The sequence below is a fragment of the Lagenorhynchus albirostris genome, chromosome 11, assembly GCF_949774975.1.
Source record: "Lagenorhynchus albirostris chromosome 11, mLagAlb1.1, whole genome shotgun sequence".
Taxonomy (NCBI): Eukaryota; Metazoa; Chordata; class Mammalia; order Artiodactyla; family Delphinidae; genus Lagenorhynchus; species Lagenorhynchus albirostris.
Window position 1 is genome coordinate 64,786,311 of NC_083105.1, and position 20,173 is coordinate 64,806,483.

The 20,173-nt window shown below is 51.1% G+C and overlaps 1 protein-coding gene across 5 annotated transcripts in view; it reads left to right on the top strand.

Annotated features, from left to right (window-relative positions):
- The window catches only part of VDR (vitamin D receptor), a 55,371-nt gene extending 35,600 nt beyond the window's left edge, over positions 1 to 19,771 (top strand). For all 5 annotated transcript variants that reach the window (XM_060166419.1, XM_060166417.1, XM_060166416.1 and 2 more), the window contains 6 exons: positions 5,442 to 5,626; positions 5,829 to 5,949; positions 9,062 to 9,233; positions 14,778 to 14,929; positions 15,076 to 15,192; positions 16,452 to 19,771. In XM_060166419.1, coding sequence (XP_060022402.1) covers positions 5,442 to 5,626; positions 5,829 to 5,949; positions 9,062 to 9,233; positions 14,778 to 14,929; positions 15,076 to 15,192; positions 16,452 to 16,711 — 1,007 coding nt within the window. In that variant the 3' untranslated portion in view covers positions 16,712 to 19,771. The remainder of the gene's footprint in view (positions 1 to 5,441; positions 5,627 to 5,828; positions 5,950 to 9,061; positions 9,234 to 14,777; positions 14,930 to 15,075; positions 15,193 to 16,451) is intronic.
- The last annotated feature ends 402 nt before the right edge of the window (positions 19,772 to 20,173 follow it).

Below are 20,173 nucleotides of genomic sequence, written 5' to 3' on the forward strand. Positions count from 1 at the left end.
CTGCTCTGTTCAAGGTGCCAGGCTGGACGTAAACAGGAAGCAGTGTGCGCCGCCCCTGCCCCTGCCCCCTCCGAGCACACAGCCTCCACAGGGCGGGGGACCATGGCTCTAAGGCTCCAGCCAACCAAGAGTGGCCCAGAGTTACACCTGGAACTCAGTAAGGCGCTGCCGCAGGAGTTCTGGTCAGGGCCAGCCTCACTGATGTCCCGGAAGTGCCTCTCCTTTGTCTCAGGAGAAAAGAGGTGCTCCATCCGCTTAGAACAGGAAGCACACTTAGAAATCATCTGAGACCCAGAAAGGCAAAACTATTAATACCAGGATTGGAGTCAGAAGGCGTGTTGGGACTAGAATCCAGCTCTTTATCCCTCCTGGATCCCTCCTGGTCCCCGTGGAGAGCACTGCACCCACCGTGATGAGCAGGCCTTGAGTGTTTCAGGGTGCTTCCACCCCAGGAACACCACGTGGTGGGGGGCCAGCAATCCAGAAGTGGACGCCCACCCCCAGCCCCTGGTCAGCTTTGTGCCTCAGCCAACCTGATCTCAGCCTCAGTCCCTCGGACGGAGCCCCATGCCCCCCTCCTGCTCTATGCCCAGGGCAGCCCTGTGCCCACCACTCTTGCCAGGCTAGTGCAGGGAGCTGTGCTGAGTTAGGGATGGGCTGGTAGAGCTGCGTTTTGGGGTCTGGGCCCCAGAGCTCCATTTGTAAGAGAAATGTTGGGCCAACATGAGGCTTCTTCTTCCCACTGCCCCAAAGGGAAGGTCCTCCAGGAAGAGCTCTATTTCCTGCCTCAGGTTAGCCAAGCTTTGGGGGGCCTGGAGCTCCCCAGTTCAGGTCCCCTAGGAGAGCCGCTTATATATCACCCAGGCTGGCTGTCATCCCCAAGGCCTAGCCTCCTAGAGACAGCTGAGTGTCAACATTAGTAAAACCACAGGGCACCCCAGGGCTCCCTTTGAAGGGAGCTGCAAACCCAGGCTCCTTTCTGCTTGGGACAGGGAGGTGGCCGTTTCTTAGAGGAGGCAGAAGAAGCTGAGGAGATGCCTGTAGGAACCAGTGTTTATTGACCACTTACTGTACCAGTGTCAGGCACTAGTACTTTCTTGTTAAAGTCTGACAACAATCCCTAAATATATAAATGCTTCTGTTTTTATTTTTTGTGATAGATGAGCAAATTCAGAGAAATTAAAATATCATGCCTCCAAAGCTAATAATCTAGGCCTGTTTCCAAAGGTCAAGCCTGTGGGCTCCACCCCAGCACAGCCCCTCGGCCCCCCTCCCCTTTTCTCCCCACTCCCCTCAGTGGGCCAGAGCGCCTCCACTGTGCATTTCCAGACACTGCCTGGGGCCCTAAGAGACGGGCGGAAGAGAGTTTGTTCCCGCTAAACACTCTGTCTCTCTTCGAGTCCAGGTTGACTTGATGTCCTTGGAGCCCAAGGCATTTCACAGTTGAGCTCTGGCCTCTTGTAGACCTGGCCTGCACATGTGAACTCGTTTAATGTTTTTATACATGTACATCTTTTCTGCCCAGCATGAGCACAGCCCCTGGCACATAGTAGGTACTCAGTAAATATGTGTTGAATGATTGAATATTAGCTCCCCATTATGCTTCTTTGTATCTCTGCATCTCCCACTGATTTATCTATCAGGAAGATCTCCCAATCTGATATTGTCAATGTCATTCATTTGGGAAAATTTTATGTCTGTTTCCCTAATGCTGTCCTTAGGCCACCTGTGGCAAACTGAAATGTTTTTACCTTTGTTCGTGCCTTCAGATCTTGACTCCCTAACTCTGTTCTAGACTTTATGGAACAGGGAATATCTTGCATGGGATTAACTTGAGCAAAGCCATTTGCACACTCAGCAAGGACCTGGGAAGCGACTAAGCAGCCCTACAGATTTCACAAAACCCCTGTACACAGCTCATGTCCTTTATTAACTGGAGAGCCCATCGATGGGCTTTTAACTTGAGTGGCTTTTAACTTCAAAATGTGCCTCCTAGTGAGAAATAAATTTCTATTGTTTAGCCAAAAAAACACAAAAAATAAAACAAACAAACAAAAAGAGTGTCCTCCTACATGATAATAATGGTATTTTTAGTAGCAATTCATTGAGAAAATGATTCTTTAAATCCTATGAAATTAACAGCCGCTTTAAACAAATGACTTATTTCATAAGTCACAACAACATCTGCACATGTGAGAGAATTATGACTTATTAGTCCCCAGAAAATGTTGCCTGGAGAGAGGCCCACGGATTGGCAGCCTTCATTTGAAACCAGCAGATCTTAGCATTTCTTCCTCTAGTACCGCACGTGGGATGGTGGTCACTGTTCACTAGAAGTGAGGGAGAAGATCAGTCAGTGTCATAAGGTTAACCTCAAATCTCTTCACTTTTTCCTTTTAAGGTAAATCACTTACAAGCTTTGCGACTTTATTTACTTTTTCATACTCTTCAGATGGATTGGAACACCTTGTGCGTCAGGGCTCCATGGCTGAGGACCAGGGTCCTGCTGAACATTCATGGCCAATTATAGTCACAGGCAGTATGGGGTAGTGGTTAGGATCTCGGACTGTAGAGCCAGACTGCCCAGGCCCAAATACCAGCTCCACCACTTGTCTGCTGTGTGACTCTGAACAAGTTTTATAGCCTCTCTGGGCCTCACTTCCCTCATCTGCAAAGTGAGGATAATAGTACCTGCCTTAGGGGTTATTATAAGGACTAAGTAATGTGAGTTAATATATAGAAGCAGTTAGAATAGTGCCTGGTACATTCAAACAAGCCTCTATGTTTATTAACAGTATTTTTTATTACATACAGCTTGATCACCAGGATATCCAGCTCCCGACAGATGAGAAGTAACTCTTAAGGGGGATAAAGGCATACTTCTAGAGACACACAAATAAGAAGAGACAACACATAGCTGAAGAGAGCGGGCTAGACTGGTATGAAAAGTAGTATGAGAACTCAGAGTCACAGCTGAGTCATATAGTGCCTATAGGGAAACAGCCCGTACAATTCTGAGGTCATAACCTTGTCCCTGCAAAGTCCAAGAATTATTCAGAATGATGCCTCTGAATCATCAGGCAAAGGTTACATGATGTTACGGGTGTTCTGTCACAAGGCATTCTGTCTTGAAAATACTTCCGTCACAATGATTTAGATTAAAAACGTAAGCTTTGCTCAGTGATCTGGTGGACTGGCATGCGGCGTGCGCCATTCCGACATGGTAGGGAACACGCAGCATTGCTATACTTCGCACCGTTCTTTCCTGAGCCAGGATGACGACCAGCACATAGTAGGTACAGCCAGTGTTGGTGTGTTGGGTGTCCAGGGCGTCAGACTATTGAGGAAGCCTCACTGGGCTAGCCTTGGTGCAGAAGACACAGGCACTGTAGGATGTGGCCCCCACCCTTAGGTAGCCTGCAGCTCCAGTGAAGGAGACCTTGAACTTCTTAGGCTCTCTCTATAAAGGTATTTACTGGGACCTGTACTAACCGTAAATGTAACAGAGTGAAAAACGATCAGGTGCCCGTGTGTGTGGGAAAAACGGCTCAGCGCAGATCGAGGTAATAAGAAAGCCTCTTGTCGTACGAGAGGGCTGTGAACTGGGTGCTGGAGAACCAATAGAGCTTGCATGGCTACTGGGGAGAGAAGACCCAGCTGGACAGGCATCCAGCACAAGGAGAAATGCAGTGGCAGGTCGTGTACACAGGTCAGCAGTCCCAACGTGACTAGAGCAGAAGCTGTGTCCAGTGGCACCGGGAAATGAGGTTGGAAAGTTAGGGAGGAGGGGAATCACGGAGAATCTTGACTTCAGGTGGGGCATGGTAAGCAGGAAGGATCCAGAAAAAGTTTCTGAGCAGGAGAGTGACATCATAGAATCACAGGGGGTTATCAGAGCCCTGTCGGGGCTGAGAGGCATGCCTGTGGGCACACAGAGCCAGCCCCCCACCCCCCACCCCGGCTCCGCCTGCCCGGCAGGTGAGCAGGAAAGACCCGACACCTAATCTCAGCTTCCCCAGGCTAGGGCCTCGCACCCTGCCTTAAATGGGATGCCCCCTCGCCCACCCTGCTCGATCTCTTGGGGTCTGAGCAGACACCCTCTCTGGGAGGAGGGCTGGCAGCTCTTCGGGCAGGTGAGTCAGTAACCTGGGCGTGGTGTCCACCCCAGTCTTCCTCTTGCTATAGTTTGTCTCATCTCTGGAAGAAACAGGCCATCTTTCGCAGCAGGCTTCCCTTTCCTGCTGTGCCCACTCCCACCCCGGACCGGCTCTCCCTCCCCGCCCCTGCCAACTTCTCTCGTCTTTCCCCCACCCAAGGGGCCTAGGCCAATAGGCCTTTCTCGAAGCCGGGCACCCACCCACTCTGGGGTTCTGGTTCCTTTTCCTGCTCTTGTGAAACTCTCAGTTCTGTGGGCAGATGCCCTGGTAAGACCAGCACAGAGCAAGCAGCTGCAGGCCGAGGGCCCCAGCGCCCACTCCTGCCATCAGCGCTCTGCAAGCCCCAGCCGGGAGGTCTGTGTGCCCGGCCGCTGTGCTCAGCACTGCTGCTCCCAGCCCTGCCCTCCCGGCAGCTGGCCCAGCACCGGGAGGCCCGGAGACCCTGCACAGCCTGCAGGGGGCAGGGGACCCCCGAGGTGGGATACACTGGCCAGTTGCTGGAGAGAGCTTCCCAGGTTAGAGCTGTGAGCTGCTATGCTTGGGGACTTCCAGAGGACTCGAAAACTTCCTTGGGCAGTCATTCCAAGACTGGATGGGCTGAGACACGGGTTGTTTGGGCCCAACCGAAGAGGCAGTCTTTCTACGTTGCTCATAGTAGATCGCAAACATGGAAACTTGGATGTGGGGAAGGTCGTGTGAGGTCTTCTCAGCACCTCCTAGCCTCTATCGCCGTGACTGTGCACCCTCCCTCCCCATAGTGTCTCCCTCAGGATCAGGAAATACAGGGACGGGGTAGAAGCTACAAGAACAAACGTTTAGTGAGCGTCTGCTCTGTGGCAGGCCTGCATTCAGGTCTCAAAGCAGTCGGTCCTTTGAGATCGGATCCCCACATACGCATGCCTTATGGAGGAAGGAACAAAACAGGGACTTAGAAGAGATCATATGGTCCAAACTTCTCATTTTAGAAACAAGCAAACAAAAGCCTGGAGAGCTCAGTCTGTGCAGAGTCAGACACCTTGTTATTGAGATCCCAGGCTCCCTAACAATGCCCAGGCATCCCATCTCCCCAGTCCTCTATCTCCTCCTCTCTCACGTGTCTGCCTTTTCAACATAGAACACGCAATCTTCCATTTGTATTGTGGGCTTGGGGTCCCCGTGGCCGGACGGCCCGGTGAACTCCAAGTGTGAGGCACAGCCCCTTCCATCTCGTGCCTTTACCTGGAGGAAGGTTCCTTGGAGGCGCTGCAGGGGAGCCCTCCTGACTCCCCCCTTCCCGCCCCACAGTCATCCTGACTGATGAAGAGGTGCAGCGGAAGCGGGAGATGATCCTCAAGAGGAAGGAAGAGGAGGCCTTGAAGGACAGCCTGCGGCCGAAGCTGTCCGACGAGCAGCAGCGCATCATCGCCATCCTGCTGGACGCCCACCACAAGACCTATGACCCCACCTACGCCGACTTCAGCCAGTTCCGGGTACAGCACGAGCCACCAGCAGAGCCCGGGCTTGGAGGGGGACGGAGGGCAAAGAGGCGTCTGGGCACAGAACCTGGGAAGGGAGGGAGGCTGCTCTGGCCTTCTGACACTGGGGAGGACTCCCCCTCCTGTCAGAGATCAGGGCTGGGGTAGGAAGGTGACCTCCAAGTGTGGGCCTCTGACGCTCCATCTTTCCCTCCAGCCTCCGGTTCGAGAGGGTGAGAATGAAGGGAGCCATCCCTCAGGGCCTTGGTTCATACACACGCCCAGCTTCTCTGGAAACTCATCCTCCGCCTGCTCAGATCGCTACACCTCCTCTCCAGGTAAGTGGGACTGCACACCCCCGCCCAGAGAGCCCAGAGCTTCCCCAGCCCACCTGTCCTTGGCCGCAGCTGGAAGGACAGCACTTACATACTGTGTGCCTGGCAACGTCCTCAGAGAAAAACCTTTTTTAGAGAAGAGGCGGGGCTTTCCTGAGGGCCCACGTGGAGGACTCTGAGGAAGGGGCCAAACAGGGGTCTGGTGGGCAGGGTCTGCCTGCAGAGCCTCTGTTCTTTCCTCTAAGCCGGGCTTCGGCCCCTGGCTCCCTCCCTGGGAGTGACCCGATTCCTTTAAATGGTACTTTGACGCGGGCCCTTGGGGTTTTTTTTGTTTGTTTCATTTGGGGTTTTGTTTTCTCCAGTTTTATTGAGATATAATTGACATATAGCATTGTATTAGTTTAAGCATTGTATTAGTTTAAGGTGTATAACATAATGATGTGATGTATGTATATATTGCAAAATGATTGCCACAGTAAGTTTAGTTAACCTCACATAGTGACAAAGATGTTTTCCCCCCTGTGATAACTTTTAAGATGTACCCTCTTAGCAACTTTCAAATATAACAAACAGTGTTGTTAACTACAGTCACCAGAGCCTGAGTCTTTGGAAGGTGGAATTCAGCATGGAAGGAGAAGATGTGGGTCCCACTACAGCCCACCTTCCTCTCAAGCCCTGGGGGGCCCCTAAGGCCCTGGAGGACCTGTCTCTTCCAGCTCATCCTTGCTTTCCTCTTATAGTCCTTTCCTACCTTTCTCTTCATCTTCCTGCCTCATCCTCCCCCTGCCCTTCCCTTCATCCTTCTACCTCTCACCCAACCCAGCTGCCCTCTGGTTGGGGCCTGTAGAAAGGCAGGGATGGAAAAGCCCCCTCCCCTCTGGGGAACTAGAATCCTCAGATATGGTACTTCCAGACTCATTGATGGATATGTGCCCAGATCCAGAGTAGGTGGGAGGGCTCCCTGTGTCAACTAGACAGAGATAACAGTGGAGCTGGCCGTGTGTCTACTCACCTGCATGGACCACTGCACAGATAACTGATCCTCTGAGCCCCTCACCTTGTAGTTAACCTTGTAGTAACCCCTCCCCTGTGGTAATTTTCTCTACCCACTTTCCTGCTCTTTTTACTCTATGGTATATTCATTTTTATCAATGAGGGTCAATCTGGGGACTTCCCTGGTGGTCCAGTGGTTAGGACTCAACACTTTCACTGCCGAGGGCACGGGTTCAATCCCCGGTCGGAAAGCAAAGATCCCACAAGCCTTGCGGCACAGCCGGGAGGAAAAAAAAAAAAAAAAGAGGGCCAATCTGCATGCTATACATTGGTCTGTACTTCAACTTTTCATAATAATTTAATATTATTTAGAAGTTTTGATTTCTTATCATAGGTTAATTAATTTGAGGTGTTTACCAACCCCCCATGGTATGTTCAGTATAGCATATATTTATTGAAAAATTCAAACTAGTTAACATTTTTAACTTTAAAAAAATTATTATATAAAAGTAATATGTGTTCATTGTAGACATTCAGAAAATATAAACTAAATTATGTATATTATATATATTATATATAATCTTTAATCCTACCACCCAAAGATAATGTATCTTTTCCCAATTTTTTTATATCTATTATTTTTATATTTTTATTTATTTTTTTATTTTATTTATTTATATATATTATTAAATATATAATATATATTTTCATATATATATAAAAATATATAAATATATATAAATATATTAAAAAATATAAAATATATATAAATATAAATATATAAAATATATATATAAATATATAAAACATATATGTATATTTTATTATATATATTATATATAATATATATATTATGTTATATATAATATATAATATATAATATATATAAATATATAAAAAATATATATAATATATATTTATATTAAATATAAAATATATAATATATATTTTTATTTTATTTATTTTATATTTTTTATTTTATTTATTTTTATATATATTATTATATATAATCTTTAATCCTACCACCCAAAGATAATGTATCTTTTCCCAATTTTTTTTTAACACATATATATGTTCAGAAATGGAATTGTGCTATACGCAGTCTGGTAACTTGCTTCTTTCTCTTGATAGTATATTGTCATATCTTCATACCATTCAGTACACACCTAGAATATAATTTTTAAAGGCTGCATAGTATTCTGGGGTGTAATGTACAATAACATATCCAAACCCCCATCACTGGATATCTAGATTTTTTTTCCCAGCTCTTCATTAAGATAACAGTATGCTTGTGGCTAAATATTTGCACTTATTCTGAATTTTTCCTTGTGTTGAATTCATGGAAGTAGGATTACTGGTCATAGAGTGTACATAATTGTAGGCTTTTGGCCATCACGGTCAAATAGCTTTCTAGATTAGTTGCACAAATGTATGCCTCCTTTATACCCCAGAGCTGCACAAGGATTGCCTAATTCCCTGCATCTTTACAAACCCTGGTGTCAACATATAAACGTACTTGCTTCTAGTTTAGAGGTGAAAGGTAGATGTTCTTCTTGGCCATTCTTTGATCACTAGTGAGGTTGAACATTGTTTTCCACAAGTTTATCGGTTCCAAATACATCTTTTTTTTTTTTTTTTTTTTTTTTGCGATACGCGGGCCTCTCACTGCTGTGGCCTCTCCCGTTGCGGAGCACAGGCTCTGGACGCGCAGGCTCAGCGGCCATGGCTCACGGGCCTAGCCGCTCCGCGGCATGTGGGATCTTCCCACACCGGGGCACGAACCCGTGTCCCCTGCATCGGCAGGCGGACTCCCAACCACTTCGCCACCAGGGAAGCCCCCAAATGCATCTTTGATTTGAGATCATTAGGAACAACATGTAAACTCATATCTTAAAGAAGGTCTCTTATCTCAGAGTGTCTCTGATATTTGATTTTCCTGCCCCACTCTGCTGAAGGAAGACACAGAGAACCCTAGGGGGAAGCCTGGGCTGAAGTGACCTTGGAGAGAGATGGTGACTGTGGGATTCCCAGCTGGCCCTGCTGCCAGGGTGTAGGAGGGCCTCGCGGGGCCTTGCAGAAGCCTGGCTCAAGTAGTTCCTTCTCTTCCCTCATCCTTCCCCAGATACGATGGAGCCAACCGGCTTCTCCAGCCTGGATCTGAGTGAAGAAGACTCTGATGACTCTTCTGTGACCCTGGACCTGTCCCAGCTCTCCATGCTGCCGCACCTGGCTGACCTGGTCAGTTACAGTATCCAGAAGGTCATTGGCTTTGCCAAGATGATCCCAGGGTTCAGGTAAGGAGCTTCTGGGACATCCAGGGAACAGAGTCAGAATCCTAGACTGAGCCTGAAGAAGGCTCGGAAATTACCAATCTACTGCTTCCCAAGATACAGCCTCAGGCCCTACCCCAGACCTCCTGAGTCAGAATCTCTGGGCAAGGCCCAGGAATCTGTATTTAAGAAGTGCAGCCCATCCAGCATTATTCGGCAGGCCAGCACTGGAGAGCCATCCATCCCTTATACTTTCTATGTGACGGAACAGGAACCCAGTGAGGTCCAATGGCCAACACCAGGATTTCTAGTGTTGGAGCCCACGTGTCAGAGCCGGGTTAAGAACTCTTAGTTCACTGCTGTGTCCACTCCAGCTGCCTTGGATCTATTCCTCATATTATCCTTTTCAATTAAACCTACAGTGATCCTGCACACCCAATTCTGAAACCAGGATGAAGTGATAAAGAGGAAAAAGGGTTGGGCTAGTGATGTGATTTAGGAATCCTAGAGGGAGACGCACTTGTACATATAACCTGGGCATCTTTCACCCGATTTACCCTTCACTCAAGGCTGTTTCCTAATCACACTGAGATCTTTTTTGCCAAAGTAGGTAAGTATAAGGAGTTCTACTGGAGTAAAGACCCTCCCTTATGGATTCATTCATACAAATTTCATTCATTCATTCAAATGTTCTATTGTTTTGGTAATAATGCTATCTATAATACTTATATTTAAATGGTCATACAGTGTTAACTATTCTTAAAAGTACATAAAAGTTGACGCTTTTGCTAGATATGTTGGGAGGCAGTTATATCTATATTTGTGTATATCAATAGCTTCATTCTTTCTAAAAGTTCATTTGGAACACTGTCACCAAAGAGATATACATTGTGGTCAAGAAATAAGTGAATAAACTTCCCTGGCGGTCCACTGGTTAAGGGTCCACCTTCCACTGCAGGTGGAATCCCTGGTGGGGGAACTAAGATCCCGCGTGCCACGTGGCGTGACCAAAAAAAAAAAAAAAAAAGAAAGAAAGTAATTAATATCGAGCAATACTCTCATCATTTCAAGTAGTAGCAATAGTTGCAGCTCTAGCAGAAGGGGTAGAATGCTTCCTCAATACTGATGCTTGGATTCAGCGCTACAATACTGGGAGATGGAAAATGACTGGACGTTGGCCAGCTCTGGATGGAAGCTAACACGAGGTGCCGTTTATGGTTTGGTGAATCTCTGGTGCGTAGGGAAGCCATCAGCTACTGTCTAAATTGCTGCATTGCCAGCTAAGTGATGGTAATTCACACAGCTAAACCCAGCGCATCCCAGTTTGTTTCTGTCCTGAGACAACCTGCTCTGTGTTATTTTATGCCTCACACCAATTCAAATAGCAGGGATTCACCAATGTTCTTTCCTGGAATTAATGTGAAAATTATAAAGGAGAGAAACCATCAAATGGTGTTGAGACACTCTTACTGTATCGCACGTTTTGGTTACATCAAAAAGAATAAAGGCCACTCTGCAGGCAGAACGGGTGTCACCTGTGAGGTCAGCATCGCACTGGGCCTGGGATTTACCCTCCAGAGTCTTTCCTTGGAACTGATGGCAACATTGCGCTTAGTACAAGTTCCAGCTCCCTCCCCCACTCTTCTCTTTACTGTTTGCAAACTGCACGTGTTCCCAAAGTCTTGTTTTGTGCAAACAGCTAGAGAAAAAACACTTCAAGGTGTTGATGGATACACTGTGGCGGGTGGCTCTCGTCCTAATTCCAGGAGGAGCAGCCCTCACCTACGCAGTCCCCAAACCTTGCCCAGTGGGGAGCTGGGCCAGAGGGCACCTGAAGCCCTGTCCAGATGCTAAGGTTTGGTGGCTAGGATTGCCCACGTGGGAAAACTGTCCTAAAAAGAAAGTGACCCATTTAACCGGATTACCCCAACGCAGCCCCCTCCACTAAGTGACCTGAGCCCCAGTTTTTCTCTTGGCCCCCATCCCTTCCCTTCGCCACATATACCCTCGCACAAAATAGCACCACCTGCCCCTCAATTCCTCTCCCCAAGGATGAGCTGAAGTCTACCCCCTTCCTTCCCTTTCAAGCCTCATTCTCCAGAGTTCCCTGGTCTAGCCCTGCAGTCCTGGCCGAAGTGAGGTATATATGAGCAGGTATTGGAGCCGCCCAGCTATGGAGGCAAAATCCATTAAATCGATCCTAAACACGCTTGGGTTAACTTTTCTGGCTTCAGCATGTCTTGAGAAGACCCAAAGTGGAATGTTTTCCAACAAAAATGGAGCAGGCTTCAGCAAGAGCTCTGTGGGGCCTTTTACGTGGATGCCCCCTGGGAATGGGTGGAGCTGATGCTGCACCTGACGGGGGCCAGAGCCCAGGCTTCCATAGGAGCCAGGCAGGGGCAGCCCAACAGTTCTCTGGTTCTGCCGGTTCCTGCACTTAGAGGTTCTGTTTTTCCAAGAAGTGAAAGAACAGTGGCTGCGCCCCTGGTGGCTTTGATCTTGCTGCCTGGAGGCGGGGGTGGAGGGTGTGGGGAGGGCAGGATGAGACTTCTGTGTGGGTGAGTGGAGGGGGGAGTACAGGACAAGATTCCAGTGTGGGCAGGACTGGATGGGCTGTGCTGGGTGTGGACTGCCCTGTGGTGTGGCCTTGGCCCTGCCCCTGGCTCCCACCTCTTCTCCCTCAGCCTCTCGGTCTGCACCCCACAAATCCCCCTCCTTCAGCCCTGCAAAAGAAATGCATGGAGGAAGCGGTGTCAGGAGCAGAGACTCCATGGCCAGGCGCCGTCTTGGATCCGAGAACCAAGGACCACAGGTTTCACTGCCCAGAGGGGCGCATGAGGGACCAGGCCCCAGCCCCAGAGGGCTAAACGCCTTCAACCTCACTGCCATTTCCATCCCCAGGGGCTCCTTCCTGGGTCACAGGCCTGGGGTCATAGTGCTTCCCTCCTCCTATGCCCTTTCCTCTATATTCACTTATTCATCTGTCCAACAATCAGCTTGCTTATTACATAAACTGTGAGGGATAAAAGGTGACTAGGACACAGTCCCTGGCCTCCAGAGGTACAGCGTCTGATGGAAGAGATAGACATATGGATAGCCGCGGTGAAGAGATAAGGGCGCCAAGAGGTACTGAGGGAAGGCAGATGGGGAGAGGCTGGACCCTGCCTAGGGGGGTGGGGAAGACGAGACATCCCCAGAGCACCTCACAGGTGCCCAGAAGTGGTCACAGGTGTGGAAACTGATCAGGGTGTAAATATTACTCAGGTCCAGGGAGGAGGCCCAGAGCCGGAGCCGGTGCCCATCACAGCAGGAACGAGGTCTCTTACTGAGTTCCCCTTTATCTCCACCGCTACCGCCACCCACTACCATTTCCAGTTCTGGCTGTGAGCTGCACTTAGAAAGTCCCTGTATTTCCAGGCTGTGGGTGGTAATTTGAGGTCATTCTAGGTTTGCTTTCATAGAAGTAGTGTGTCTGGATCACAGCAGGCAGTGATCCCGCTGAAATCTCTCTAGCCAGGCACCCATGGGATGTTTGTTCACTTCTGGCCATCCATTTTGAGTGGGCCATTGAACCAAAGGTTATATACAAAGATGTTCCTCATGGAATTCCTTATAACAGCAAAACTTAGAAGCAACCAAAGTGCCCAAAAATAGGTGGCTGGGAGACTGTATTTTCCAAAGATTTGATAATGAACTTGTTTTACTCGTATAATCAATTAAAACCCAAATGAGGGTGGTGTTAGTTTTTATTCTTTCAATGTGGATTGAGCACCCAGAAAAGGGTGACAAGGTTGATGAGACATCTAGATGCCATGGCATCAGGGCTGTTTATTCCAGAGAAAAGGCAAGGAGGGACATGGTGGCTTTCCTTAGATGGTTAAAGGGATGTCCCACGGCTAATGGAGAAGTCTGGTTCTGTGTTCCTTGAGAGGACAGAACTACAAGCAATGGATGAGTGTGTGGATCACGTGGCTTAGAGCCCAATAGAAGAGACTATTAACCCAAAAACCAAGCACCTCATGGCTGTATCCAGAGGCCAGAAGCTCCCTGGCACTGGGGGAGTCCTGCAGAGGCTGTGTGAGAGCCGTCTATCAGAAACTCTGAGGAAGGAAGTGGACCACATAGCCTCTAAGTGGGGCCTTCCAACCCTAGCACTTTGTGATTTTCCTTCAGTGCAGGCCCTTTGGCGGTCATCTAATCATGCAAGCCCTTTTACGCCTCCTCATACATCACCTGTTCATACAGGACTCTCATCAGTTAATATCCGGTTCCCACCTTTTTACTTTCCAAAGTGCAGCCACAGGGGATGACAGCCCATCGACAGGATATCCAGGAGGAAATCCACAGAAAGAGAAAGGGAGGAAAAAGAGGAAGCAATTTGATCTGTGGGTCCTGCCTTTTCCTTGTCGTTGTTCAGACAAGCCCAGCTCGTGACTCAGAACAGTGGAACTATTCATGAGCCTCTTGACTCATCAACACATAGCTGTTGACCCTCTCCTCATGCTCAGGGCTCAATGAACGGTGTGAGGGCAACACTAAAGTCATTAAGAGCTGGTGCTGGCCCTCAGGTAGCTTACGATGAAGAGCCAGAGACAAGTATCTGAAGGACAGAGGCAAAGAAGGGGAAAGGGCAAACTAGGATTACAGGCAACGTGCAGCAGGTCGGAAAGGAATGGCTCTAATTCTATGAAGAGAATCGAAGGGTGGAGGGATCCAATGGAGACCTCACTGGATTCAGGACCAGAAAGGTGGGGCGGAGCAGAAGATGGGCGCTCTAAGCTGGAGCTGTCCCATGTTCAAAGGCATGGTGGCATGAGAATGCCTAGCATCTGAATGTGGAGTAGTCCGATGTTGTTAGAATGGAGGGTTGGTGGAGTCTGTGATGGGAACGGGGGCTGGAAAGACAGATTGTAGCCAAGTTACGGCGTATGGGCTTGATCCTGGGGCATTTGATAGTCAGTGGGGATTTCTGAGCGCAGGAGTGACACGTCCCTGTAACAGTAGTAAGAAAGGTGAACGAGAGACTTGACTCCAGGAGTCCAGTAAGAGGCAACCTGAAAAAGATGCTGGAGCTCTGAATCAGAGCAGCCCAGTGGGAGTGGGAGTCCAGAGATGTCCTGGAGACAGAGTTGACTTCACTACGGGAAGGACCGAAGGGCAGGAAGAGGGAGAGGGAAAGAAAGCATGGGAGCCACTGGGGATGGCTCTGGCCATGCTTTTGCAGATGACCATATTCATGCCATAGCCCTGGGAGCTTCTCCAGGCTCTATCTTCCTAACCCTAGAAGAGCCATGGCTGCTCCGACCTCGGAGACCCTGGAAAGTCGCTGGGTTTTCCGTGTCTTAGTAGCTGAGCTACATCAGTTGGCATTTGGTCACAGTTTTGAGTTGTTCTCAAGTCTTTCTCCCTCAAGAAACAGCCTCGTTCTTTCCAACCAGGCTGCAAGCTCCTCGAGGGAGGACCCAGGGCACATGCTGGTCACCTGGCAGGTGTATACCTGTCAAAGCACTGCACTGGTTCGCATGAACCAGTAACCTGACCTCCCCCCCGCCGCCCCCTCCCTGGCAGAGACCTCACCCCTGAGGACCAGATCGTGCTGCTGAAGTCGAGTGCCATCGAGGTCATCATGCTGCGTTCCAACCAGTCCTTCACCATGGACGACATGTCCTGGACCTGCGGCAGCCCGGACTACAAGTACCAAGTCAGTGATGTAACCAAAGGTGCGGCTGGGCTCTGCCTCCCGGGGTCATGGGCCCCACCAGGCACATCAGAGGGAGTGCGGCAGCACCAGGGAGAGAAGGGTGAGGGTCAGGCCGGAGGCGGGGTGGGGTGGGTGCCCACAGCAGCTGGCCGTTCTCTCTCATAGCCGGACACAGCCTGGAACTGATCGAGCCCCTCATCAAGTTCCAGGTGGGGCTGAAGAAGCTGAACTTGCATGAGGAGGAACACGTGCTGCTCATGGCCATCTGCATTGTCTCCCCAGGTACCTAGCAGTGTGGGGAGCAGGAAGGAGGAAGTCCCGCTGGGGGCCAGCAGGGAGGATTGGAGGGAGAAGTGAGCACAAGGAGAGACCAACAGGGAACCACCCACTTTGCGGGGTCCGCCCAGCCGGTGTGCTGTGTGTATGTTGACGGTTCCCTCACTACCCTTGCAAGACCATTGGTGATTCATGGGTGGAATTCTGAGGAACCAAATAGATGAGGCGTCTCAGGCCACAGACAGTACTCAAGCTCTGCTCTTGTGTGAACTGGACTGACCTCTGCTGACACTTGAGGTCCCCTGGGGATGGGGCACAAAAGCCTGGGGCCTGATAGGAGGTTCTGCTGGCCCGACAGACAGTTTAGCTGCCTGATTTTGGAGGCAGGGTGCTGTGATCCTTGAGCTCTTCTGCCTGTTTGGGGTGGGAAGAGGGAGAGAAGCCGAGGAGGGAGGTCTTGTGGTTCTGGGGATGCTGGATTCCTGATGAGGTCTCCACTGGGACTGTGTTCAGAGAACAAGCCAGTGGCCTTTCTCCAGGGATGCTTTCCTGGGCTGGGGGCCCAAGGAAAGGACATGGGCGCCCCTCCTCCTGGCCAGTGAGCATTCACTCATTCATTCGTTCATGCATTCACTCAGCAATGATTTACTGGGCTTCGGGCAGGAACCAGGCACTATGCTGGGCATAGGGACTCAGCGGCAACCAGGACACAGACTTCTCTCCCAGGAAGTGTAGAAAGAGACATGAAACAAATACTTTATTTTAAAAATAAAGAAGTACACGCTACATGATGCTACAGAGGGTATAGCAGAAAGTGGGAAGCTGATGTCGTCTGGGGCATGGAGGTACGGGGTCATCAGGGATCGCCTTCTTGAGGAACGTCCTTTAAGCTGTTACCTGAAGGGTCAGCAGAGTCAGGCAAAGGTAATGGAGCTGAGTTCTGGGCAGAAGGAAGGCAAATGTGAAGCCTGGAGTGCAGAGAGCATGGCTCATCGGGGTCCTGATGAAAGATGGAGCACAGAGACAGAAGGAGAGAGAATAGGTGGGGACAGGCCCAGATGGCCCGCAGACGGACCTGAGACTTGATCCTAAATGCCACGGGAGGTGGCCGAGGGGCTGGGGAGGACTGTGGTGTCACAGGTCAGCAGCCGTCCAGGAGTGACCTGGGAGGATGCTGAGGCTGGGGGTCTGTCTGTGTGGGCGGGGGGAGGCCGAACGGTGAGGCAGCTGTGGCTCAGAGCTCCTCGCCCGCCCGTCTGCCCCAGACCGGCCCGGGGTGCAGGACGCTGCGCTGGTCGAGGCCATCCAGGACCGCCTGTCCAACACACTGCAGACCTACATCCGCTGCTGCCACCCACCCCCAGGCAGCCACCTGCTCTACGCCAAGATGATCCAGAAGCTAGCGGACCTGCGTAGCCTGAACGAGGAACACTCCAAGCAGTATCGCTGCCTCTCCTTCCAGCCCGAGTGCAGCATGAAGCTCACGCCCCTCGTGCTCGAGGTGTTCGGCAGCGAGATCTCCTGAGGAGGGCAGCCTGCCCTGGCGCCTGGGCGGGGCTGCCTCTCTGGGGCCGGAGGCTGCCCAGCTCTCCCCACTCCTGGAGTTCAGCCCCTCCTCTCCCACTTCCCCTCCCTGCCCAGCCCATCCTCCCTGCTGCCCAACCTAACACCAGGTCTCCCTTACCTGCAGGCCACGGGCTGCCCCCAGTGCCTCGAGACCTCAGTCATGAGGAATTGCTCTTTATTTGACAAAGAATCTTGAATGGGGGCAGAGGGCAGAGGCTGAAGGTGGGCCCGTGCCAGGGGATACCCCCTCCCACACCACAGAAGTGGCGGCTGGCTGGTGCCAAGGGAACAGGCAGGCGGGAGAGACGCAGCCATTCCTCAGGGACAGAGATACCCTCACCTCTACCCAGCTCCAGGCCCACACGCCCAGAGCCTGGTGGGATCACCCTTCCTTCACCCCACCCACGATGAACACTGACCCGTGACCCACACCTCATCCTGCTGCCGCTCTGTCCTGGGCAGTGTGCCGCGATGGGACCTTCTCCCTCTGCCTTCCTACCCTGGCCTGCCCAGGACACTCACTGCCAAGGAAGACCAAAATCAAGGTGACTAAGGTCACAGCCTCCCCTCATCCACCTCTGCTGGCCAAAGGGCATTTGCCTAACCCCACGGTGCCCACCTTCTTCCCATCGCCATGGTAACATTCTCCTCCGGAAGTAGCTGTGATAAGATGGGCTTTCTCCCCACGGCGGGGGCCACTGGCCCAGAACCCGTGTGCTGAGAGGCCAAGGAGGGAAGAGAGCAGGGCCCAGGCAGTGAGGGGACAGGCAAACCCAGCCTGAACGTAAGAGTAGCCGATGGAGGCCACACCCGTCCTGCCGCCAAGCCCACAGCTCCTCAGCCTGGAGCTGAGGGGTTGGCCGAGGCGGGGCTCTCCCTCCAGCAATCCACATGGCAGGACTGAATGGCCCCCAGGCTTCAGAGAATCGTGGGCACCATCCTCATCCTCACCCTGCCAGTGCCTTACCTCCCACCCCAGAGAGAGAACCGGCCGCAGGCTCCAGGGCCCTTGCGCAGCGGCCAAGGGCGCTGAAGGGGCCTGATCCTGGGATGGCCAAGGGTGGTGACCCAGAGACCATCCCACTGTCTGAGCCCCCCGGCAGCCTGGAGAAGCAGGTGCTGCTCTGCTTACCAGCGGGGCCTCATCTTTCCCACCTGGCAGGGTGGGATGGGGGAGAGGAATTTCCAGACCCCCAAAAGCCCAAGCCCTCCCTGCCCACCTAGTTCTGCTTCTAACACTGCTGTCCCCCGAAGGCAGTGCTTCAGCACCCCGGGTGGGGGGACAGCGGGTTGGCCTGGTGGCTGGTCAGTGAGAGCACTGGGGGGGAGTCGGGCGGGGTACTTCCTTATTCCCACCCCCCACCCTGACGTCCAAAGGGACCTGTGAGGCAGGGCGGGGTAGGGGCACCGAACCTCAAACTCCCTGTATGCAGAGCAGCTCAGCAGGTGGGCACTCACAGCCCGTGTACCCGGTTGGGCTGCTCTGGGGCGTGGGTGACAGGCATGCCGGAGCAGAGCAGAGAGGGCTCCTCCAGGATCGACAGAGGGTCCTTCAGATCATACTCAAGTCTGGGGAGTTCAGCCGCGCTTGCTTTCTCAGCCAGGAGGAGGTGGTGTCAGCACCTGCGTCCGCTGTTCCCTGAAGACCCCGGCAGCAAACCAGCTTACCTCCACGACAGCCGCCAGTGTCTGCTGGCCAGTGTTTCTTCATCTGACAGCCACCGTCCCTATTGCAGGACCGTCCTTAGACTCAGTGTGATGTCTGTTAGAGGCGGGTTGTCTTCAGACTCCATTTGGTACCACATTCTAATATAGCGGGTAGTAGGCGCCACTGATGAAGCGGTATTTATGGGTGGTGACGTACGTTGTGAAAATTCTACACGTTAATTACTGTTGTTGTTATTTTACAAATTAGGGAGAGGCCCCTGGGATTTGATTTTAGCTGCAGAACACATTGGTCCAGTTGTCAAGTCAGTGGTAGAAAGGGCTTGAAAATCTCTGACCCAGTTCAATCCCCTTGTTAAAGAAAACTGACGCTGAGAAGGTGTGACTCACCCAAGCTCGTGTAACTAGTTCAAAGCCGCCCCAGGACTGGACCCGGACTTTGGACTTAGGGTCCAGTGCTGTTTTCACTACACCATGCTTGAGCTCAGACTCCATGTCCCACGCCCCTTGTGGCTGACCTCATCCCTGGGGGAAGCCCTGGGTTTTAGACAGAGCATGTCCAGATCCCAGATCCCTGCCTTGCTTCCCTGGGTTGTCACCCCACTGACCCATCAGGAGGAGGAGAAGGGACACCTCAGCCTGTGTCTCAATGTGAATCACACCCCAGCCCCAGTGTGGCCTTGGCCGGAGGGGGTCTCTGCCGCAGCTCGGCGTAATGCTGTTGCCTTATCAATAAAGTGCATCTGTCTTTGTACTGTCTTCACCCTCCTGGCGCTCCCCTGGACCTGCCTTCCCCAGGGAACATGACAGGATCCACTGAGAACGCCAGTTCCTCAGCCCTGGGGCCCATGACAGCTCAGTCTAGTCCCAGAGGGAAGTCCAGCAGCTGGGAAGATGAGAAGTGAGGCTCCCTGGGGCTGAGTTGGGAGACAATGTTATCATCTTTTCTGTTTTAGAATGAGAGAATGTGAAGGTAGACATTCATACGTCTCAACCTTTTTAACCTATATTATTGGAAAGCTAGGAAAGTCTGCACCAAAAATGCCCAATAAACGAGATTCTGGGAGATAGGAAAACCCTTCTCTGGCCGACTGGAAGAAGTGGGAGAATCTGAAGGAGGCCAACAGGGAAGCTTGGAACGTACAATAGATCTGGTTCAATCTGGGAATAAAGCAGCAAAGAAAGCTTTGAAGAGGGCCTCCTGCGTGATTTCCAAAGAGAAAAAAAAGTTTGCCAGAAATGTGTCAAATAAACCAATGAAGAAAGCTCTGCTATGGTAGTAAAGATGGTGCATACTTACACAGCACTTACCTGGTGGCAAGTACTGCTGTAAATAAACGCTTTATGCAAACCAGCTTGCCTTATCCTTATAAGGACCCTAGGGAAGATGGACGACTGTTACTCTCATTTCGCAGAGGGGATAATTTGCCCAAAGCCACAGTGGTGGCAAGTGAGAGATAGGGTTTGAACCCTTGGCGGCAGGCTCCAGAAACCATTAATTACCTACTACACTGTACTGCTTCGTATTGAGCTGAGTGGGCTGACAAATGACAGCTAGTCATGCCAGCTCTCTATTCAAGTGGATGTAAGGGAGATTCCCATTCCTAAAGTAGGCCTTGGGAGAGAGAAATTGGAGCTGCTGGATCCAACAGGGCTGTACTCTCAGGAAGCATTCAGTCACATGTGTTGGGTCCATTTCTGTGTGGCCCTTACCTGAGAACCTCAAGAATAGGAAACCAGGCAGCTGTTGACAAAA